Source organism: Malaclemys terrapin, chromosome 24 (assembly GCF_027887155.1).
Source record: "Malaclemys terrapin pileata isolate rMalTer1 chromosome 24, rMalTer1.hap1, whole genome shotgun sequence".
NCBI lineage: Eukaryota > Metazoa > Chordata > Testudines > Emydidae > Malaclemys > Malaclemys terrapin.
In genome coordinates, this window is record NC_071528.1 from 12,068,682 (window position 1) to 12,093,598 (window position 24,917).

At 48.1% G+C, this 24,917-nt stretch overlaps 1 protein-coding gene across 2 annotated transcripts in view; it reads left to right on the forward strand.

The window, feature by feature from the left end:
* Positions 1–24,917, forward strand: part of FSTL3 (follistatin like 3) — a 44,727-nt gene that overhangs the window by 386 nt on the left and 19,424 nt on the right. The window contains exon 1 of one of the 2 annotated variants that reach the window (XM_054013623.1): positions 19,749–20,015. The exons of the other annotated variant lie outside the window; for it this stretch is intronic. Coding sequence (XP_053869598.1) covers positions 19,940–20,015 — 76 coding nt within the window. The 5' untranslated portion in view covers positions 19,749–19,939. Of the gene's footprint in view, positions 1–19,748; positions 20,016–24,917 lie in introns of those variants that run through there. 2 annotated transcript variants of the gene reach the window in all.

Consider the following 24,917-nt stretch of genomic DNA (forward strand, 5'->3'; position numbering starts at 1 on the left):
TGTTCTCTTCATTAATCAGAGGTATTTCCATGGAGACTACATATCCCAGCATGCTTCTGATCTAAAATCAATAAGAGCATTGCATGCTGGGACCTGCAGTCTTTATCAGTTGCACCTCTGTGTATTCTCAGTCTACCCCAATTTTGGTCAATTAGGAGAGGTACCTAGGCACACAGCGGGTTATGAAGGCAGCCCTCAGCTGAGCAAAGTTTGCTAGCCACGGTAGCCAGTACATCCTCCTCTTTCAAGGGACAGATTTGTTTCCAGGGGATGACACTTCACTGAAGATGGATTTGACCCAATATCTGTACTAGAGAAGAACTAGCTGTGGCATGCTGATGCTGCCACTCCAGCACCTGTGCTGTCAAAGAGTATTTTTTTGCTATGGCGTTCAAATTCCAGTGCTGCGTGCTCATGTTCCTAGTACTTCTGGCAGTGCTGGGGTTCATCTCTCCCTCGTGCCTGGCATGTTGGGTAGCTGAGAAACAGTTAAAGCAAATTCCCCCATTTTTATCATTTCTGTTTCCATGGAAATGCTAGCTGGTGGTCAGGGATAAAACCATCCATTGCCAATTTCAGCTGTGGCTGGCAGCTGGGACCAGTTAGTGCTGGTTGACAAAAACGAGTGCAGTGTATTTATTTTGAATATATAATGAAACAAACAAAATTTCATTTTTTTTTTTTTAAAGAGAAGTTTTTGGAACACCGTTCCCCTTAATATCTAAGGAAGAATTGAAGTCTTCTGCATACACATGTGAGGTTTTGGCTCTGAGGACAAACCTCAGGATTTGGCCCATTGGATGATTGGTCCTCAGATAGAAATTTGATTTTACGAATTAATCTAATCTATCCATGCACCGACAAGGGCCCCAATTCTGGGCCTTAGCATTGCTCCAGTTGCTTAAAGGGGCTAGAACATTGGCAGATCCACCAGCCAGAAATTTCTCCCCCCTTGCAGGTGGGTTCCTATGCAGCATAAGGCGTTATGTTGTCTCCATTCACAGCCTCTGACAAAGGGATATAACGTAGGACAGACCCATGGGCCTGGTCGTGGCAGGAAGGAGCACTCTATGTTCCAACTATTCTGGGTTGCCAGACAGCTCTACCAGACCAGAATTTGGGAGGCTTGAATCTACTTTTGCTCCCTCTGTGTTGGACCTTCTGATCTGCACCCACTAAGAGGTGTGAAATAGAATCTGGCCCAAGATATGGATCAGGCATTGTGAAAGGAAGTCTCTGATTGATGAGGGCACAGAGAATATATAGGAGTCCAAGGCATGGTAATGGGATGCAGCAGCCAATTGTTACAGAATTATAGCACCAGTGATTATTATGATTTATGCTATTGCTCACTGAGATTAGGGCCCCAGTGTGCTGGTGGTGCACAAAGAAAAATCCTATGCATAGATCCACCTTTTTTTAAAAAAAAACAAATTCTTAAAAAACTTTTAGAAGTGAATGTATTGCCGGTGAAAGGTGCCAGATAGAGGCAGTGGTGCTGGAACAATTTGCAGAGTGGGGGTGCTGAGAGCCATTGAACCAAACTGTAAACCCTGTATCTGATGGAAACCACTTCAAACCAGGGGGTGCGGCAGCACCCCAAGTTCCAGCACCTCTGGATAGAGGTCATGAGGCCACTGGCCTGTCAATGCACAAAACAGGGACAGCTTGGGAACTTGCAGAGCAAACTTTTCTCCAACTCCACCCAGCCAGAGTGCCTCCACAGGGTCCTGAAGTGACCCTGTGTAGAGCAGAGAAGGGAAATCCGTCTCCCTAGGCCATTCAGTTCTTGTCCTCTCCAGTGAGTCTTATCACTGTGTGTGTTGGTGGTTTGGTGATGTGCTTATCTGTGGAAGGATGGCACCGTTTTCAAAACGGTGGAGCTGGCTGGTACATTTTTTTCTCCTTGTGAAAAATGTTGGCAAAAATGAAAAACTTCCTCTGAAAACCAAAATTGGAGTGGGGTTGGGGGAGCTGGCTAGCAAAAAACTGGGGGGAGTGGGGGGGAGGGAGGAAGAATCATTTTTTGGATGGTGTTTCAAGTGTAAATTTCTAACTTAAAAAAAAAAAAAAAAAAAAAATCCCACTGTCAAAATAACTTTTCAGTGGAAAGTTTTTGATCAGCTCTGCTAATTTTTTTCACTTCAGATGTTGGCACTTGTGAGAGTTAAGAGTGGCTTAGACAACAGAGAAATAAATAGTTCTTTTGCTCTGTTTCTCCAAGGGCCCTGATAGACAATAAGCTAAAACCTCAGAACAGCCTAAAAGCCCCAATCCTGAAAACACTAATTAGCTGCTTAATTTTGCACACATGATTACCCATATGAGGCAAAGTTAAGTACAGGCGAGTCTCATCTTACGCGGGGGTTCTGTTCCGCGGTTAGTGCGTAAAGTGAAAACCGCGTATAGTCAAAATTACATTGAGTTGAATGGCAGGCAGAATCGCTCGCACTACAAGAGCAGTATTAAAATTGTTATTTTTCTCTCTTTTTTTTTTTTTTTTTTTTGCCGACCGCGTAAAGCTGAAATCGCACATGTTAAATGCGTGTAAGATGCGACAGACCTGTATGCGTGTGTATGTGCAGGATCCTAGCTTTATTTTAGCAAGTGCTGGCTATTTTTAATCACAGTGTTCGGAGAAAGAACACGATGGTAAAAACAGCTCTATGCCAGGCACGTTACTTAGATTGTAAGCTCTGTGGAGCAGGCACTGTCTTTATGTTCTGTGTCTGTACAGAGCCTAGCGCAGTGGGGTCCTGATCATGGGTGGGGCTTATAGATGCTACCGTGATATAAATAATAAGAGGCAAATGTCACAATTCCACACCCAAATTCACCCATCAACATGAGACTCAGAGAATAGATAGGGAGTCCGGTGGCACCTTAAAGACTAACAGATTTATTTGGACATAAGCTTTTGTGGGTAAAAAAAACAACACTTTTTCAGATGCATCTGAAGGCAGAAGCATCTGAAGAAGTGGGTTTTTTACGCACAAAAGCTTATGTCCAAATAAATCTGTTAGTCTTTAAGGTGCCACTGGACTCCTTGTTGTTTTTGTGGCTACAGATTAACACAGCTACCCCCTGATATCAGAGAATAGATTGTGTATGTATGTGGTGGTTTGAGAATATTCTTCCTAGCTGCACATAACAACTACTATTACAACTATTAATGGAGATATCCCATCTCCTAGAACTGGAAGGAACCTTGAAAGGTCATCGAGTCCAGCCCCCTGCCTTCACTAGCAGGACCAAGTACTGATTTTGCCCCAGATCCCCAAGTGGCCCCCTCAAGGATTGAACTCACAACCCTGGGTTTAGCAGGCTAATGCTCAAACCACTGAGCTATCCCTCCCCCAGGAGGGATCTAATTCACCCCGAGAACTCCACTGACGCCAACAGTTAATACAACAGAAGAATCTGGTCACGCACAAAAAAGGGGCTGCTGCATAGATGCCTAAGCATCAGATTAATCTGTATCCACGAGAGGGTGCCATTGGCTCAGGTTTTTAAGAAGAAGAGGTGTTTTTGCTCAGTGAATTTTTGTACTTCTGAAAAGCAGAGAGGTAAAACTCTGTGAAATTGTCAGTTTATTTAAAAAAAAATTAAACAGCTGAGGGACAGTGGTACAAAATGTTGCCATTGGTTACTAAATGATTGGCTTTTTCTGGAGCGGTTTAGACATTGTTATAGCAACTGATTAGTAATGGAGCATCTATTTCTAGAAGTGCTTAGTAATTGCTTAGAAATTCTAACAATTGCTTAGCAAATTCTGCAGCTGATTAGTAACTAGTCAGTTACTGTAGAGTCATTAGTAAGGATTCTAGTATTTGTTGAGAAACTTTCACAATTGATTGGTAATTGATTCACGATTCTGCTAGCTATTCCTGTAACTGGTGAGTCCCTCCTTTTTATAGGAGATGAGTCTAGACAGAAACATCACATCTGAAATCCCCTGACCCGGCTGACAGTTCCGCTCTAAATCTAGAGCCAAACTTTGTAAATTCCCACCAACTATACTAGTCTGAACCCAAATCCCTGGGTTCTGACACCTCTCAAACTTAAGGAAAGTTCTGATCTGACTTTTTTGACTTGGACCTCTCTCTCCTTTTTTTACTCTGTGCCATGGTAGGAGAACAAGCTGTAGCGAATGGCTGTACATCTATAACAAGCAGGAAATACTCCTTTGCTTTCTGTGTCCCGGACAAAGGAAGGGATGGAGTCAAATATGGCAGCTGTATCATTTTAATAATCATTGATAATATTTTCACGTAGGCATATTGAGAAAAGGGTGATCAAATCTCATGTTTCAGGGCTTCAGGCGCTGATAGCCTGGAGCAAGCAGGAAATAATTTCCCTGTCATTATTGTGGTTTGTCTTATTTGTATTGCCATAGAGCGTGGGAGCCCCAGTCATGGAGCAGGGCCCCATTGTACTAGATGTACAAACAAAGTGCACAGCTGGAGAGGTTTGCACTGTCCTCGGAAGCATCAAGTATTCGCTATTGTTGGTGCTGGAGGTCAATGGACTGATGCGCAAAAGCAACTCTATTCTTCAGTGCTGCTGTTTCTCATCTTAGGTGAGAGAAGATGAGTGGACAATGGAAAGAAAGGCCCTTTAGAGGCACTCTGACCGATCCAGAGAGGAAACTACACGCTTGTGGACAGATTTACAAACCTGGGAAAGTTTCAGTCCCAGCAGTTGGCATCTAAATGCCTGTGGACAGATGGGTAGAGATAGATAGATGGGTAGTTAGTAGAGGCTGAGTCTTGCATTTCTGCACTGGGATAGTAGAGTGTATTGGCAGCCACTTTGCACAGTCTGTCCCACCAGAGGCCACATCCTGGATAACAGATGTGGTGAGGGAGATTCCAAAGCGGTTGATCTTTAGAAGGCCGCCTGGAGACAAAGGAAGAGATTGTACCAGTTGATACTACAGATGCCCAGCTCTTCCCTCTTGTGGGACATAAGTCAAGCAGAGATTGTCACATGCGCTGTCTTCACTTGGGTGAATATTATCCCCTGTGAGTAAATCCAGCCATTTAAGGAGATAATAGTGGGAGCTGGGCGAATACTGCAGGAAAGATTTGCTGCAAACATCCGATGGTTTAAATGAGCCTGCTTTGCTGAGTGCCTGCCCCTGTTCTGCATGATTTCTAGCACACAGGTTCACCAGCAGGAGCATTGGCAGAAACCTCACATTTTAAGCAAACGTCAATGGTCATTGACGGAAAGCCGTTATCAAATTCAGAGTGATGCATATTTGTACTGGGAAGCCAATTCTAAGAGTTATCCTCGTTTAGTGGGGGCAGAAAATTCTCCGGTGGTACATGTGTCCAATCAAAACGGACTCCGTTTTGAATATTTGCAAGTGAGCTGCCAGCCACGAACATTTTCTGCTAATGCTCTTGAATAGCAAATATGAGAAAACTGCCGTCTGTTTGCAGAAGATTGACCAGGAGGCAAAATGTTTTGAATCCGTTATCCTCTGTGAATTTGTTGCTCAGCGCTAAGTTATCCGTATACAGCACCTTCCATTCCCAAAATGCTTTTCTAGCAATTGCTGGAATGCAGCCATAACCATTCAGGGAAGGCAGCAAGGAAAGAAGGAGAATTTTGGCTAAGGGCAGTGGAAAATATCACAAACACTTAAATGTCCACAAGGAAGAGACAGGCCTGAAAGGACACATCTGAGAGGCACATGGAGTAAACTGCAGTGGCTGAATTATATCTCCTTTTAAGATGAAGGGTTGGAGACCTCACTTGGGATTCTGTCCCTGTGATTACAGGGAGAGTAAATGTAGCAAGGCCAATGCTTAGACCTTTAAACTGTCCACACCTGCAGGAAAAGGGGAAGTTTAATCTAGCACCACTGCAAAGCAGTAGACTCTTCTCTGTTCAGCTCCCTGCAGGAAGCAGCTACAGATCATACCCAGCCCCAAGCAAGTGATTCTGTCTGGCTCATGCACATGAGATGCAGCATGCCCAAGAAGCTCCGAGGAATTGAGTCAGGGCACCTCTTGTTCCATTCACATGACCCGGCCGCTTGCATTCCATCCAAGGGCCTGTGGGCGTTAACCATGAGCTCACGTCCCGAGACGTTACTTCATTCAGACAATGCCACTCTGCCAGGCTGTTGGCGAGGGGTGAGAGGCGGCTCAGACACTGAGGCTCAACAGCATACATGTGTGACATGTGTTCATGGCACACGCTTGCTCCCATTTTGGGCTGGGGGAAGTCCAGCGTGCCAGCACTGTGCCAGCTGCGTGGGGTCTAGTTTACATTGCTCAAAGGTGGTTAGCCGGCAGAAGAGCCTGGAGCTGGGGCCTTCTCTATCCAGACATGCCCTGCGGGAAGTAACAAAGCTGTGGGGAAATCCATCCGACTCCTGGATTTGCTGACATGAGCTCTGCAGTGTTTATATAAATCCCAGACTCTCAGATGTTATTCCACGGAGATGTCGCCTTGCACAGACATGTTCCCTTCACAGTTCCTCCCCCTGCACACCCCAGATCCACATCACGTTGTGGAAGCCGGGGGCTCCCAAGCGCTGTATGTTTCCTATTCATAAAAGCTGAGAGGTCATCAGCAAGTCTGGGGTTAAAGCTGAGCTGTTGCATACCACCTCCGTCACCCTAAATCCTGTTTCACAAAACCATACATGTCCAGGGGAGAGCTACTTCGAGAACCACGTCCCCGCCCCAGAACAAGGGGCTTTGTTTTAAGTGCTATCCAGAGTTGAAATCCCAGTTTCAAACTCTCCCAGCCTGCCCCACAATTCAGATCCAAACTCTGCCGTGCAGACCCAGAGCTGGTTAGTTCCAGAATGGCAGATGCAATTCTCTCCTGCAAGGCACAGAACCAACCCCGGATTCTGCCTTAGAAAGATCCTTGAAGCCAGGAGAAGCTCAAAGGCGCCAAAGCCTAGCTCTGTGTTGTGTTTCTGGGCAAGTGAGAATAGAGTAGCTGGGCTCCTGGCTTTCCCCCACCCCAGATGATCTATAATTGCATATTTTAATTCATAAATTGGAGACCATTCAAAGGAAAGCTGCTAGGCTTGTTACAAACGCTTCAGGGACTGTCGGCACTGAACCAGTCACTCACGTCATGTTGGATTTGAATCAGTTTCCCTTTGAATGAATGTACAGGCAGATCATAAGGATTACATTTCTAGCCCCACCTCCACCCAAAGAGCCTTTCACCTCTGGCTCACAGGTTCAAAACCAGCCCCAGCTGCAGTGACCAAAAGTTATTTGGTGGCTGTTGGGTGGCCTGCGTGAATTGAGTTTGAGGGGCTCAATCCGCTTTCCACCAAATCATGTGTGCACATCGCCTAAAACCACTATCCGAACTGGCACACCCTTGTGTGATTCTGGGCAAGTCACAGAAGTCTGGTATGTACCTAAAACGTAGGTCTACCTACCTACATTGCTCAGGGCTGAGAAAAGTCTCACACCCTGTGTGACGTAGCTAGGTAGACCTAATGCCTGCTATAGACACAGCCAGGATTCTTCTGTCCCTCTGGCAACTGCCTCTCCGAGAGATGGATTACCTACACTGATGGAAAATCCCCTTCCATTGCTGTAGGAAGTGTCCACGCTACAGCTGCAGTCCTCTAGCTTAGCCACTGTAATGCAGGGCCGCCCAGAGGATTCAGGGGGCCTGGGGCAAAGCGGGGGAGCAGACATAAAAAAAGACGCCACCCACTGCGGTGCTTGTACTCACCGGCTGGCACTCCGAGTCTGCGGCGGCGGCGGGTCCTTCACTCACTCCGCGTCTTCCGCAGCACTGAAGGACCCGCCGCCGAAATGCTGCCGACGACCCGGACTGCCGCCGGGTGAGTAGCCAGGGAAGGGATTCTCGGCCAGGGCTCGCGGGGCCTGGGGTAAATTGCCCCACTCCCTCACCCCCCCCCCCCCGCCCGGGCGGCCCTGCTGTAATGTAGACCAACTCAGTGTGATCTGCACAACAGGGATAATGGCACTGTCATTCCCCACAGCGGGGTGCAGATAAACCCATTAAAGATTGGGAGGTGCTCAGATACTGCGGTGATGGGGTCCAGATAAATTCTTGGGACAGAAGGTGTGGATTCTGTTCCCAGCCCCGCCACTGACCTGCTTGTGTGACCTTGAGCAAGTCTCTTTACTTTTCCACTGTTTGTCTGTCCTCTTTAGATGATAAGCTCTTTGGGGCAGGGACTGGCTTTTGGTACATAGTGCCCAGCCCAACAGGGCCCCAATCCAGGGGCGGGGCTTCTAAGAACTGGAGAGCCAATAATAATCAATCATTCATTCATCTCTTTGCCCTGCTGATATTCCCAGTCCTTGCTGGAGGGGTTGATCTATTGGAGCAGGTCATGGTGGGAGAACTCACCTGCCTTTTCGGGTTCATGAAACCTCTAGAACTTTATTTTTAAAAAAGTTTGGAGTTTCATTAAACTTTTTGGAGTTTCACTAAAGTTTTCTTCTTTTCTTTCTTTTTTTTTTTTTCCCCCTCTCCTTTTTACCCTTAATTTAAACCATTGTTTTTCAAGGGAAATTTAATGTGGAAAACATGTTTTGTTTTTATATTATCTGGAAGCCTGTACTAGGCAAGCCAGCGAGATTCTTCTCTGAAAGTCATTCTGACCCTGCTGCTGAGGCCGACGGGGCGAATCTAAGAATGGGCCGTGCCATGGAGCAGCACAGGACTCGCATTTCACTGAAGCCAGTCAGAAGTGGAGCCTTCAAGCTACCAAGAACCTAGACCCCTGATTTCTGAGTAGGTTGTAAGCCTGGCAAAGTTAGATTTCCCACCCCCCCGCCCCCCCGCCTCCTGCTAGTAGCTTGCTGAGCCAATGTAACTTTTGTCATTGCGGTTCTCTGAACAATTCCTCTCTTTCCGGTACTGAACTATGTAAATTATGGTCACATCAGACCTGCCAGGAGGGGACTGATCCAACTTCTAGCGAAGGGCCCGATCCTGTAAGATGCTGTGCGCCTTCCGCCATGTGCTGACTACCCTCAAAACCCCCCTGAAGCCAATGGGAGCAGAGTGTTCTCAGTGCCTTGCAGTATCAAGGCCTCAGATGCCATTTTGCAGCTTGCTTCTCTTCCTGGTGATTCAGTGGGAGCAGGATTGGGTCTTCAGTGGGAAAAGCTGATCGTATAAATAGCACTTTCTTACTCAATGTCTCTGCTCCCCACCATGTGTCAAGCCGTGAGTAATAGCTGCTTGCCTTGCTTTCATTTCTCTGGTTAGTGCGGCATTGACAGGATGGTTCTGCAAGAGCGGGCGGGATTCCATTCGGGCCCATTCATCCTCCTCCATCACACCGTCAGCTGGCATCCGGTCGCAGGCTCTTTGTCACAGGTGATGACGTGCAAGGGGCAGGATGAAAGCAGCTGGCTCTTCAGACCTTGTCGGTGGAGCTTGCAAGGCAGAATCTGGAGTCGCATATTGAGCAACTGGGATCCATCGTTGAGAGAGACTAGATACAGAGCCCTGGGATGGGCCAGATTGTCCCCTCTTGCCAGAAGACAGGAGAGTTGGGTTGGTACACTGTATGAGAGTCACCGTGAGGAGTTAGTACCCCATCGTTCCATTGGGGTGAACGGGGGGAGGGTGGATGGTAGAATTTCTCTCCTATTCCTGGCAGAAAGTGCACAGCTTTTGGCCCCCCGGAACCAACAGACCTTGGGTGATCTGCCAGATGAAAGGACTGTCCGCACAGACATCCTCTTCTTGTACACCGGCTTTGAGGAACCTCTGCTCCTCACACGTCTCTGCCCCCCCAGCTCTCTGGAAGATCCCACCAGGCTAACAGGCTCTGAGTATTGCTCACTTCGGAGCAGATTCCCTGCAAGGATGATGGGCAGGACAATGCATTAAGCAACCCAGTCCCCTCTTCAACTGCACTCCCTGCCACCTCTATCCCCACATGCAGATCCCACATCCGGTAGCGTGCCCTCCTCACAGGATGGGGAGGGAAGAGGAGGGTGTGGAGGAGGCAGCACCCCTTTCTGGCCGGAAAGGGGAAGATCGCCCACAGAGGCACACCTGAGCACGCAGCGCTCAGCAGGACCCTCCGGACCAACATCCTTGTTCATAGTCACTTTCCTAGCTCTAACCAAGCTCTGCAGCTGGTGTACGTCGGCCCAGCTCCCTCTGGAATTGATCCTCTGTGCCACTAACTGCGACCGTTACCTGTTGTTACGGCCTTTGTCCCTTTTCCTGCTTATTCATCCCCCAGTCAGACTCATGCCCACAATAACACCAGGAGTTTTGTGAAATTACGTGGCCCAGATCCATCATGCATGACACAGTTTGCTACGCAACTCACGCAGGAATGTAGTGTAGACAAAGTTATGAGTCAACACACAAGGTAGGCTGTGGGGGTTCCCAGTGCCAATGGTTCTTCTGTCCTGTTTGACGTCATGGGTGAAACTGAGTCTTGATGTATAAAAGGGTGCAACTCTATTAAAGGCACCTGGGTTGAGTTTGCTCCAGAGGAGCAGACACAGTGCCACATAACAGAAGTGTAATCAATGGGGGGGTGTCGCAATGCAATAGTTCCATGACATTTTAGACGCATCTTTGTGCACCATGTTACTTGGGCGATATGACTGCACCATCTGTATTTGTGCAATACCCTTTTGTGCAAATAGTTTTTGTGCACTGCTCCTGAATTAAAATTCTTGGACCAACAGATCCAAACATCTTGCACCCATTAGAATAGGACATTGATGGCAACATGATTCCTTTGACTTGCATGTCTTGGAAGGGACTTTGGACACGGTGCTGTTTTCCCCATGGCCCAGAGCAATCTTGGACGCCTCTGGATGTGCTCATTCAGGACTCTTCATGTGCCCTAGATTATCTCCCCACTACGCGGTGTCCACCTGGTTTCAGTTAGACCCAGGCAAGTGACTTGGGCAGAGACTGGGTCATTAGAAACATAACCTCTTCAGCGACCACTAAAATCTTGCCATCCACCCTTCCTCTCTTCTTTCATAGCCTGGCACTTGTGCTCCAGCCCCCATCCTAATGATCAGACAATTATATGCGTAACTCGATCATTTCATAGGGAACCAGTTAAGGCAGCTATAAATCTGTGCATCCACAGCCTGGAGAAATCAAATACAGAGCCAGTGAACACCATAGACAAGAGGCATCTGGTCCTTCACTCAGATGGCAAACCAGCTTCATCAAGGACTAGCTGCTTCTCTTAAGTAGTAACAACGTGACTCTACCGACTTCTGTACAACTTTCCCAGCTCCAAGGTGCTGTCTATATTTCTCTGCTTTCCCTAGCTCTACTTCACAGCCCCGGTCATGTTTCTTATGCCTTTCTTTTCAGGCAGTTGGGGTCATAAACTTTAATGTGATTCAGTATTGATGAACGTGTTTTAAAAATCTCCAAGTGAGCACATGTCCATTGACTTCATTACACCTGCTTATGCCAAGGCTTAATTTGCTCCTCCATGTTCAACAGCCCAGACTCTGACATGTTGTAACGAAAGAAAAGGACCTCACTAGAGGTCAGAAGTCAAATCCTGGCCCTATTGAAATCGTGAGAGGTTTGCCATTGAATACAGTAAGGCTAGATTTTACCCAAGAAGTCTTTACTGGGACACACAAGAGCTACCGGAGGATCTCAAGATCACACATTTTGCTTTGTATCTTCAAAGCACGCTAACACCAACTAATTGCAGCAATCCTCCCAATGCTCTTGAAAGGTAGGTAACCAAGAATGACGTCAACATTCTTCAGACGCATAGGGGTCAAGGCCCTGACCGTCTGCGGTATTTAGGATGCACATACTGGGTCAGACCAGCGGTCCATCCAGCCCAGTAGCCTGTGTCTTCCGACAGTGGCCAGTGCCAGATGCCCCGGAGGGAATGAACAGAACCGGGAATCACCAAGTGATCCATCCCCTGTCGCCCATTCCCAGCTTCTGGCAAACAGAGGCTAGGGACACCATCCCTGCCCATCCTGGCTAATCGTCATTGATGGACCTATCCTCCACGAACTTCTCTAATTCCTTTTTGAACCCTGTTAAAGTCTTGGTCTTCTCCATATCCTCTGGCAAGGAGTTCCACAGGTTGACTGTGCCTTGTGCGAAGAAATACATTGAAGTCCTTGGGAGTTAAGCACCTAAATATCGTTGAAGATCTAGGCCCAAGTGACTAGTCACAGAGTAAGTTGCAGAGCTGGATTAGAACAAAGAAAGTCAGAGGCTCTTAGCCTTGTGCAAGTGCTCATAGACCACTCTGCCTCTCAAGCCAGATGCAGAAGATGAGCAATGTTCCTGTTGGAATGGCAGGGAGACAATGTAGGCAAGGGGTACAGGCTGATTTCTGACCTGTTACTATCTGTATTATGGTAGCACCTAGAGGTCCCAAGCAAGATCCTAGCCCCACTGAGCTAGGCACTGTACAGACGCAGCATAAGAGACAATCCCTATCCCAAAGAGATTACATTCTAAATGGGCAAAACAGACAAAAGGAGGATTATTATTCCCATTCTACAGATGGGAAACTTACTCCTTCCAGGGCTAGTGAGCTAGCCCACCAGCTCATAGTGATATTGACTGGTGAATGGATAGAGAACCATTGAACCAGATGGAGAGAACAGGATGGCACACCAGGATTAGAAAGACACTCAGAAGGATGCAAGGAATACTGGGAAACTTTGAGCTCACGTGGGAACCCAAAACCTGGGTGAAGAAAGTAAGGGGAAGAAGCACCCCCAAGAACAGAAAAAGGCTGGAGCAAACTTAGTCTGAGTAAGAAACCGAGTCAGGTTCTCTGGACTTTGCCCAGCATAACTGAGGAGCAAGAGGCCATAATGCCAGGAAAAAGAGACCCACCAGGAGCAATAAGGAGGCTGATGTGGCTTCGGATGGGGCTGACGCAAAGCTCTGAGGATTAAGGAGGTGATGTCCTGGAAACGGAGAAGGAAAGAACCAGGGAAGAATATTCAGTTGGATGAAGCTTGCAGAGACGAAACACAAGCGGCTCTGTGCAGGGCCGGCTCCAGCATTTCTGCCGCCCCAAGCAAAAAAAAAAAAAAAATTGGGGGAGGGGGGGACAGCCACGATCGGCGGTAGCAGTTCAGCAGTAGGTCCTTCGCTTCTAGAGGGAATGAGGGACCTGCTGCCCCCAAATTGCCGCAGGTGCCGCCCCTCTCCCTTGGCCGCCCCAAGCACCTGCTTGTTAAGCTGGTGCCTGGAGCCGGCCCTGGCTCTGTGGCACTAAAGAGGTCTCTGGGCTGGAATAGCTTTCAGGCCACCTTCAGTGGAGAGAAGGGGTCAGGATCAGGAAAACGGCAAGAGTGGGGCCGCAGCTGGATTCAGTTAGAGTCTTGGGTATGTTGCAGGATCTATTGCCATGGGATTGAACACACATGGAGCAGGTTGCTTAATATAGGGTCAGATTTTCTATCTAGGTGGCTTTGAAAATCTGGGTCTAATTCACCATCTATTGAAATCAATGGAAAGACTCCCACTGACTTCAGGGGGGCTTTAGATCAGGTCCTTCTAGAGCGAACCGAGGCAAGGAGATGTAATGAGCCGATAGAAGTGTATGGATGCAGAGTATAGTCCGAGAAGAGCTCTGCAGGCACCGAGGGGTTAATGGGACCCTGAGCCATAAACAACTGGGGTCACAGAGAGCAAACCGGTGCCCGACAAACTCAATAGCTTTTCTGATCGAATTACAGCCTGAGATGCAGGCAGCGTAATAGATCGGAACTTTAATTAAGCATTTGACACAGCGCCTTGTGAAATCTTACCCAAGTAATTAATTCACATTGCCTGGGATATAAGCACTGCCACAGGTGCTGAAATCTGGCAGGAGGATAGTAAACAAATGGCAAAGTGTCAAGTCGGGGTGGGGAGTTGGTTTGCTGCAGGACTGGGCATGGGGCGGTTTTGTCATTTAACCCCCTTGCTGTTAATAATCTGGAAGATGAGGTAAATGGGGTATTAATTAGCTGTGCAGTTGATGCTACAGTAGGGCACGGTGCAGCCATCGGCTTGGCTGGAGAGGGAAAACGGCAGTCAGGAAAAGCAGATGCACGGGGATAAAAGACCAAGTAGGGGAACTAGGTATTTATAAGGTGGTATCATTAGTATCTTGCATTCCCTACAGAGGCTTTATTTGAAGAAACCAGGGTGCGTAGTCAGGGGGAGTCTGACTTGATCAAGACCAAACATCCCAAGGGAATCCGATTTGGAGGCGTTGGTCTTTGAAAGATTTGAAACCCTCTCTCCCCATTTTGCAGAAATGGAAGTGTGACATGAAAAGATTTCTGGGGTAGGAGAATAGAGCTCAGTAATTCTTAGCATTTCTTCGGAGGTTTTCATCTTCAAAGACTTTTGTGGATATTAACGAATTAATCCTCAACGACTTCCCCGCGAGGGACCATAGGATGGAGCAAGAAACATTATCTTTGTTTGACAGATGGGGAAACTGAGGCATGGAGCTGTGAAGCAACTGGCCCCAGGGGAAGAGAGGAAGCTAGCCTCAGAGCTGGGATTAGAACACAGCAGTGCCTGATGTCCAGCTCTGGGCTCAGACCCACTAGTCTGTACATATCTCTCCCCAACTCCGTGGATAAGACCATGGTCTACAAGCAACTCTCTCATTCAGACTACATAGAAAGCGTGAACGGGGGGGGAATACAGCCATGAGGCAAACCCAGTAAATCGCTCTGAATAAAGGGCCAGTTGATTTAAACGGGCGTAGCTCCGTTGACGTTGATGGAGCTGCACCATTTTATACTAGCTGAGGATCCGGCCATTTCCCTTAGTCATAGAATCATAGAATATTAGGGCAGGAAGAGACCTCAGGAGGTATCTAGCCCAACCCCCTGCTCAAAGCAGGACCAACCCCAACTAAATCATCCCAACCAGGGCTTTGTCAAGCCGGGCCTTAAAAACCTCTAAGCGTGGAGATTCCACCACCCTAAATAACCCATTCCAGTGCTTCACCACCCTCCTAGTGAAATAGTGTTTCCTAATATCCAACCTAAACCTCCCCCACTGCAACTGGAGACCGTTACTCCTCGTTCTGTCATCTGCCACCCCTGAGAACAGCCGAGCTCCATCCTCTTTGGAACCCCCCTTCAGGGAGTTGAAGGCTGCTATCAGATCCCCCCTAATTCTTCTCTTCTGCAGACTAAATAACCCCAGTTCCCTCAGCCTTATCCCTAGCTCTTATTCATCACTTTTCATCAGTAGGTCTCAAAGTACTTTATAAAGAAAGTCAGTATCGTTATTCCCTTTTTTACAGATGGGGAAACTGAGGCAATGAGCAGGGTAGTGACTTGCCCAATGTCACCCAACAGCTAATGGCAGAAACAGGGATACAAGCCAGGTCTCCTAGTGCTCTATCCATTAGGCGACACTGCCTTAATACACCCTACTGTGCCTGAGTGCTGAAGACATCTCAGAACAACATAAGATACATGCTGAAGTCCCTGGGCACAAGTAAAGAGTGGAGTTTTGCCCTTATATCTTGGTTCCCTGGCTTTGCTGGGCTTACATTTGGATCGTGTGCCAGATCCTTTGGGGATGTAAACCGAGGCAGCTCCACTGACTTCAGAGTAGCCACACCAATTTACACTAAATAAAGACCTGGTCCTCTGAGCCAGATTCTAATCGTGTGTTCAACAAGTACACGGCAATAATGCACAGTGGTCGTTTTCTATTGTGTGACACGTAAAATGTGCCCCTCTTGCTATTTCTTGTGCAAAACACTATTGCCAAAGGTCAGCCTAAAAAATTCCCTGTCCAGAATAAAGCTACCTCTGTATTCTCTGTAATCACCCCCCTGCTTAGGCAAATGCCTAAGTAAATAGATGGTTCTTATATTACACCCTGAAGGTCAGTGGGTTGGGACTCTGTTCAATCACAGAGCAAATTCCTACACTCAAGGGTCCCCCCCACCCCACCCGCTTCTGCTGCCTGGTCTCCCATGTTTAGTTGTAGGTTTTTCTATGGCACGCATCATCAGTTGTATCAGAGCAGCCCCTGACTGTTAGTGGATTACATCCCGGTGGAGTAGGGAGCTATCAATGCCATTTTACTGGTGGGGAAACTGAGGCCTATAGTGAGATTAAATTATTTGCCCGAGGCCCCACAGTAAATCTATTGCCGAGCCGGGATGGAAACCCCATTCTCGTGTAGCTCTAGCCATGGGATCTTTAAGAAGCACTTTGCTCAATGCCACTAATGAATTCAATGCCTTGTTGCAAATTGGAGCCATAATTTATGTAGCAGAGTGTAATTAGCCCAAACAAAGGAGAGAAGCAAGATTCTCTTGAAGGGTCATCTGCGGTTCAGGGATTATGGAATGAGATTAAAGAAGATTGTTTCTTTTTCCCTCTTTAATGTACACATAATTTTAAAATACCACTACAGAGCAAAATACCATTGGAAGCCGCTTGATCCAGAACAATGCCAGCACCCAGACAGCTAACCCGAGTCGTTTCAACAAGGGAACAGAATCAGACAGAGAAGGTCAAGTGCAAGGTTACCATTTATTGTGTCTGTAAAGAATTGCTTTATCCCTGCCCACCAAACACTGTAGCGGCACCAAAGCCTGTTGCAAAAGCCAGCATTACAATGTCCCTCTCCGTGGAGGGCAGATCTAGAAGAAACATTTGGGCCTCGCCAAAGAGACATGTTTCGTTTCTTGGGTGCTCAGATTAAGCTCAGGCACCTATGACCTTTTATCACTGGACAGAAAACATACTGTACTTGGTTTTTCCGGCATGGCTTCTCCCTTTCCCCTTATGGCTTCATATCTGCCAGCCATTCCGTTTTGTTTTGACCTTAGGCTGACAATCATAAGTGCACCAGGGAAAATGTGAAAAGGGGAAGAAGGATTGTCTGTTGATTACAGCACAGGACTGGTTGTTACCTTCAGTTCCTGGCTCTGCTACAGAACTTCCCCCCCTCTTAGCATGACCTTAGGCAAGCCACTTCCTATCGCTGGGCCTCAGTTTCCCCAGCTTTAAAATGGGGATAATGATACTTCCCTGCCTTCCAGGGATGCTGAAGCTAAATTCATTCGTGCTTAGAAAGGGACAGATCCTTGGCTGACGTAAAGTGTCATATCTTCATTGACTACAGTAGCAAAGCTATGACAATTTATATTAGCTGAGTATCCTTCTTCCCCCAGCCTTTGCAATCCTTGAAGGGACTTAATTATGTTCTGAGAGTAAGAAATTATGCCATGCTTTGACCTTTTCCCTCCCCAACACAATGCTGTAGACGTAGGGCATCTGACCAGCAGTTCTGGCAGCCTGCCTCCAGAGGTGGCCAATCCTCGATGCTGCTGAGAAAGGTAACCTCCTCCCCATTGTGCAATGCCAGGGAAAAATCCCATCTTGGCCACTTCAATGAGCAGCTCCTGCCTTGAAGCGGGTGGATTAATGATCCCTCGGCGGTGCTGCATACTTGTTCTTGCTGATCTAAAGCCAGCCACAGAATTTGACTCTCTGACCCCCGGCCCTTCCGTGGGCAATTGCTTAGAGCAAACGCAGCAAAGGTCCACGTGCCGCAAGAGAACGGTACAAGGCAGCCGGCAACTAGCCTCTGCCACTGCCTAGGCTGCTACCCGGTCGCTGCTCTTTTTAGTGAGGTTGTCTCTGCACAAAGGCTGGGGCATTTTGATTTGGTAGCTTTTGCCATGCACTGTGTATGGGTGTGATGACTGCACGAGGTGCAGGGTAATGGAGAATCTGGTTCTGTGCATGGCCGGCCTTTCCCGTTTCTTACGATTCTAGCTGGCTGGAGAGAGTTGCTCCTTCCACGGGACATTTAGCCCTGGCTGGATCTAAACTAATCCCCCACCAAACCAGGACTCAGGGATAACTCTGGGATAGCATCAGCAGCTCTGAGGTGACCTGCTCTGAGCAGCAAGATCGCTGCTCCATAAGGCAGAATTTAAGCGAGAGGGAGTATGAAGCGAGGGAGGTCCCCTGTGGCATCTGGAAGGGGCCTCCTTTCGGAAAGACCCTGGATCAGTTTTGCAGAGTGAGTGACCTCAGCGGAGGCCAGTGTTAAGGGTCTGATGTTCCCCTCAGCTGTGAAGTACAGGGGGACAAAAAATAAAAGTGACAGGCTTTAGAAAAGACCTCTGAAAAAGCTGCAGGAAGAGGCAGAGAGAATACTGCATGCGTCTCTGCTCTACCCAACCCCAGGGAGGCTGGGAACAAGCGTGGTTGGAGTGGGGCATGAGCGGAACCCGGTAGCTATGCAGAATGATATTCACATGGAAGTGATATCACTCCAGATTCCCTTAACTTCCACTCCACCCTAGCACTGGTGTTGCACAGGCCTGGGCAGATGAGTCAGTGGCCCCTGAGGCGTGATGCTAAGAGAGGGAAGGGAGCCAGGCAGAATCACAAAGCAGCTAGAACTTCATTTCCCTGTATTTTCTCTGGATCTGCAGGTTCTGGAAGCCACGTCCCTTCCCCCTTCCAGCCCTCCCACCCCATGGAAAACCTGCCAACCTGTAATATCCATGGAAAACCTGCCAACATTTACTTTGCAGACTCTCCTTGGCCTCACAGACATGCACCAAGCATAGAAGACTAAGCACAGGGCTGGGAGCCAGGACTTCTAACCCTCACTCTGACACTGAATTGCTCTATGATGGCCTGTCTGTGCCTCAGTTTCCCCATCTACAAAATGTGGCTAACACTGTTCTACTAGCGAGGCTGTGAACTTTAATTAATTAACATTTACAAAGTGCTTTGAAGATGAAAAAGGCTGCATCACAGCAGAATAGTAGTAATATGATCTGAAATTACTGGGCACTCTGGCACCGTGAGTGAGAGGGTGCTGTAAAACCTAGGTCCCTAGACAGCTAGATTTAACCTGAAAGAAAACCCCAGGCCCACGCATGGCTGAACTTTGCCAAAGTTCAAATCAGGGGTCTGGATTATTCGCTGCCCTACAACCCATGCAGACATTTGCACTAGGACGGACTCTGCAGTCTGGTCCCATCCTTCCACTGAGTCAAATTATTTGCTCGACTCCACATTAGTACACACACACACACACATATCCTGAAGTTCCAAGAGAAATCTCTGGGGAATAACACTCGATCTGACCCTCCCAACAAATCTACGTTCCACCAACAACTTCAACAAAAACCCCAACAGCCTAATATTAATTCTGCGGGGCTCCTCTAGCTTTTTTCCCCCTTCTACTTCTTTTTTGAACCAACTGTGATGTATAAAGTGCTACAATTATTCCCCACAACTAAGCAACAACTACAAACTTAAGCCATTTGCCATCCAGCCTGGAACCATGAGTGATTCTAAGCTGGGGCTGGCAGGAGTAAACAGAGCTAGGGAGAGATCTACTCCACATACCAGAGACATGTGTTTAAAGGGTCAGGCAGGGAGCATTATTTTGGCGGAAAAGTATAAGGAGTGGAGAAAAGAAAAAGAAAAAAGTCGACGCTCGCAGCCAGCTACGCGAGAGAGTTTTCTCCCCATCCCTCCTCCTGTCAGCTTGTGTGTACGTTATTGATGAGAGTGGGAGTGGGGTGATTTGTAACCTCAGACAATCAAGCCTGAAAACATACATTCGTCCAGACAGACACACACACACACACACACACACTGCTCTTCCCGGCACTTCACTGGCTGCAGCGCGGGCACCGCCCACCCCAGCAGCATGATTCAACCCTGCACGAAAAAAAAAATCTTTATATAGCCAGTGTGAAACTGAGATTTGTAACTCAAAAGGCAACAGGTCAGCCCAGGACCAGGCGAAGAGACTTGGAGGGCCAGCCCACGCCTCTCCCCCTCGGAGATCTGCGGGAGCCGCACGCCCCTGGGGCAAAGGAGAAGGCTCGGCGGGGGTGGGAAATTGACTACCCAACTTTTCAAGTTTTGGGGCTGCCTGGCTGGTGTTTGCTCGCTTGTCGCGGCTCAACATGAAGCCCTGGCTGGTACTGGTGCTGGCTGGGATGTGGTGTCACATCACTGGAGGGGAAGGGGACTCCGTCCAGGGTAAGTGATTCTCCGAGGCTGCTCCAGGTGCAGCTCTTAACGACAACCCCGGCCAAAAAAACCCAAACAACCCGATGCTGCCCTGAAGCAAACTGCCCCGAGTTAGGGACGGGCAGGCAGCTGCAGACGCGTGCTTGGTTGCAGGTGAGCTTTGCAAACCTCGCCGGGCAGAAGTTGGGGGTGGGGGGGATTATTCCCCCTCCAAAATAAAACCCTTTCCCGGTTTTAGGTGAAACGTTGCTATTCTGCAGCGCTAAGGTCTCCAGTAGTTCAAAGTCGGTTCTGATCTCAGACCGGATCTTGTCCCGAACGAATCCGATCAGGATCCCAGCCTGCCCCCTCCCCCGGTCAGCACCAATGCAAGGCGCACCTTTGGTTGGGTGTTGGATGAACTTCCTAGCAGCGCACGCCTGGATGAACGCGGCCGTTCGTGTGGGAGCTGCCGCAGAGTGGGGTGCCCCTGGGGGGCTGCAAAACTACCTGTGCTCCAAACGGTCTGGCTAGTTTCTGGTCTGGAGAGCTGGGCTAGTCCCCAGCTGGAGCTCCAGGGAGGCTCCTTTGCACTTGGGAGTTGAGTAACTTTTAAAACGAATCATCTATGGGATGGGTTGGTTGCATCAACTCTGGATCTGTGCAAATCACGTGTAGTCTAGACAACTGCATTGGGGCAGACTGGGGGAGATGCCGGACAAACACCCATCCATTTACCTGCCACCTGTTTCTTACCATTCCCCAGCTGGGCTTAGGAAGAAATTGCCTTCCTGTGGTGTAATTCAGCAGGTGTCTTAACCTCAGGGGAGCAATCCCCTAGGGGTCGTCACAAACAGGTGTGTGTGTGGGGGGAGGTTGTGACCACTTCCCCCTTCTCAGATTGCTAAATGGGAAGGGGTTTTCTAGCTAGATGGGCGAGAGATCCCAGGCTGGGAGGGGGTCCCAGTATGGGAAAAGTTGAGAACCACTATAATTCTAGCATTATGGTCGGTCACCCCTGGCCGCTACTGGAGACTAGCTATTGTTGTCCAGTATCGGGGTAGCTGTGTTAGTCTGTATCCACAAAAACGACAAGGAGTCCGGTGGCACCTTAAAGACTAACTGCTTTATTTGGGCATGAGCTTTCGTGGGTAAAAAACCCACTTCTTCAGATGCAACATGTTGTGTTTTTTTACCCACGAAAGCTTATGCCCAAATAAAGCAGTTAGTCTTTAAGGTGCCACCGGACTCCTCGTTGTTTTTGTAGCTATTGGTGTGCTTCACAGGAGCATTTCTTCTCACCAGCCTTGTTACGGGCCCAATCCTCTGAGGTTCTGAGCATCCTCCGCCCTCCCCCATAGCTTCTCTCCCTGCCCCATTTGGTCCTGTGTGAAGATATAAGGATGAAGTCCCACTATCATGATCATACTGATATAGACTGCAGTGTCATGAAGGCTGTGATTTCATTGTGGAAGGAAGCCTCAAGCAAAGAGATTCCGGGCAAATGTTAGCCAAGTCCCCTACTATTTCAGTATACTGCAGCTGGTCTGTTTCACCAAGTTGGCATTAGTATAAAAGTCGCCCACTGGGGTCAGTTCCTAAAAAGTGCTGAGTACCCATAACTCCCACTGACGTCCACAGGTGCTCACCTCCCATCAGGATCAGTCCCTAAGGATCTCAAAAGCAAGAGAACGCACATGCTTCCTAGGGCAGCCATAGTGCTGAGTTTTATCCGTTTAAAAACTAGAAATGATTTCCAAACGCCAGCTTGAAACATTGGGCGTTCAGAATCCAAACCTGGGAACCGACTTGAATTTAGCAGCCCTGCCCAGGGGCCTGATTTTCCATTGCCTCGTGCGGTCATTTACCCCCGGGCCAAGTGAGTACCAGGTACTATCATTCTGTTCTGGTAGCATTTTACCATTGCAAATTGCTGCTGAAGATGGAAGGTAATGGAGAATCAGGCCCCTCGGGTTTATAAAGGGGCATCCCCAAACCCCAGATCCATCTAACTGGAGCGTTCCAAAGCCAGGTGCAGAGGTTGCTGCTTGTGCCCCTTTCTGTTAAGAACAGTAACATAAAATAACACTAAGCGTGGGGTTTGCCTATGGAATTTTGCTAATGGCTGTCTACCGGGTAACCTGCCTCAGAGATGCCAGCTAGCTAACAAATCCCTATCTTACGAGAACATTTTAAAGCATCCAAGTTCCCACTGCAGTTTTGCTCAGCCTGTATATAAAGCTCGAATTCTGCCAGGCAGTGGGTTTTTGCTTCTTCCTTGAGTGACAGAGCGAGGTCAATGGGGACCTTACTTCAGAAATATTTCCAATCACCTTAGCTATGGCATCATCTTAGCATGCTGCAATTATTCATCGATTTTATGCTCGCAGCATCCTTGGGAGGTAGGATTCCTGGTTTACAGACACGGACTTTAATGTGATTTACCAAAGGGCCACAGGGCACAGCTGGGAGTTGGACCTAGATCCCAGCCTCATGCCTTCGCCACAAGACAAATCTGGGCCATTGTCTGCACCGCAATGTTTCCCCTGATACTTAGTGCACCTGTGAACCTGGTCTAATCTGAATAAAATTACTACAGCTTGCACATTGTATGAGATACGGTTGCTGACTGGCAATGGGAGCACAGGCCATTGGGACCCTTGCTGAAATCAAAAGAATTGTTACAAATATAGCCAAGGTCCAGTTAAATCATGGGGATTAGGTGCACTAACAGTGCCACACGGGCAGTCCCTGGGTCAAAGCCCTGGAGTCCTTAATGAGTTCTCCTTCCCATAGAGGAAGGATGATCCGGTGACTATGCACGATCCTGGATTTAGGAAACCTGGATTCAATTCCCCTTCCTCCACATCTGAGCCTCTGTGCCTGAGTTCTCCATTTAACAGCACTTCCCCTACCTCGCAGGGATGCTGGGAGTCTAAATGCATTCAAGTTTGTAAGGAGCTCAGGTACTCCAGCAGTGGGGGCTAGAGAAGTACCATAGATGGTTTCAGTCCCCGCTGAGGCACAAATTAAGGGGTGAAATCCTGGTTCCATTGAAATCAATGGCACAACTCCTGTTTTCAGCTTTTCACCCTAGGAACAACAGGAACTTTGCCTGAGTAGGAACCTGGGGAATTAACTCCTTCCCAGGGATTGTAAAACCAAGCCTGTGACCACTCCTCCTCGTTAAAGAACCCAGGACAAGTATACAGGTGTTTGCCCTGAGGTCCAGGCCAAATTGCAGTTCGGAGAGTTGCATCCTGTCTCCCTCCAATTCTCCCCTGCAGCATGCAATTGGATATGGGATTCTAATTTGCTTCTTTCTTTCCTGAACTGGTGTGCAGCCTTGTTAAACAGATTTGGTGCTCCTCCCTAACTGCATTTCAGCGGTAGCAGAAGTGTTACTTGCGTATAAATTCTCCTGGCGGTTAAGTTTACACAGTGCATTGGGGTTCCTTCAAGTTGAAAGGCACTAGGTTTTGAAGGACCCTAAAGAGTGCCAACGGTATGGTACCTAGGCACAGTTAGAAATGCAAGAAGTTGTTCTATGTAGTAGAATGGGATTAATGGGTGTGTTAAAGTAACGACACAGGGTAAATGTTAGTGATAATCTTAAAACAGTTGTTTTTTCTCATAAGGCTCAGGACAACTGACCCCCTCTTCACTTGCAAATTATTTTGTCAACTAAACTATTCTAAAATAGCCAGATTCCAGAAAACCTTGTTCGGATTGTATCCAAATTTAGAAATTCTCCCCTCCCCGGTAGCTGTGTGTCATCTCCCAGCCTGCAATGAATTTAAATCCTACTGGAAGGATGACCTTGCTTCACTAAGGAGGCTCCTGGGGAGGGGGTTGGCCCACTTCTAATACTCGTGCTTATATTTTTCACTAGCTTTTGGGGCGGTGTGGTGGGAACGGACATTTGTGGGACTGAGATGCTATGAAATCGGGAGGTCCTCGGGTAATTTTAATTAATTTCCTGGATCTAACCTAATTTATTTCTATGGTGCCGGTGGCACTTTACATACCTATGACTAGTGGAAATGCTACAGAGAAATGAGTGGGTCAGGATGGAGGTGCATTGAGGTGAGTGGGGCAGGTGCAGGTTAAGATTGGGGAGGACTGACAGAGAGCTGTGTGGGGAGCACAGCACTGGAACGGTTGGCTGAGTTGCAGCAGAGCTGTGTGGAATGCCGGGATTGGAATTGATGGAGTTGGATCTGCTGGGGCCAGGATTGGGGAGGACTGACAGAGCTGTGTGTGGGTTGTCTAGGACTGGAACAGCCAGGCAGGCTGCAAGTCGGGAATGAGGAGGTTTGGCAGAGCCGTGGGGGGGCGGGGGGGGGGGCAAAGCTCCCCACATCTTGCATCCAAGCTTAATACCCAGCCAGTTATTGAGATTTCCCCTTGATGAATTACGTTCGGGAGAGGGCAGCACAGTTTCTGCAGCAAGCAATAAGGAATCACGCGGCGGTGGCAAACAGGACTGAAAGAAGAGGTGGCAGACAAGGGCAGAGGCCCAGATCCTCAAAGGTATTTAGGTGGCTGACTCCCACGGGAGCTAGGCACCTAAATACCATTGGGGATCTGGGCCTCAGCGCCTGCCACTCCCATTTATTTCAATGGGAACTCAGCGCTTCTTGGGATCAGGCCCAGAATTAGCATCTGGACTTAGAGATGGGTGAAAAATCGTGGATCCAAACACTTTCCACCTTTTTTTTGGGGGGGGGGGGGGTGAACCTGGATTCTGCTCCGAGCCCCTTATCGTGTGCTAAACTAAAAACCATTAGCCAGATCCTCATCTGGTGTAAATTATTGTAACGCCATTGAATTCAGTGCAGTGATGTGACTTTACACCGGTTGCCGTCATACTTTAAAAGCAAACACATTCCTCTCCCTGTAATGTCCTTAAAACTGAAAGTATTTTAACAA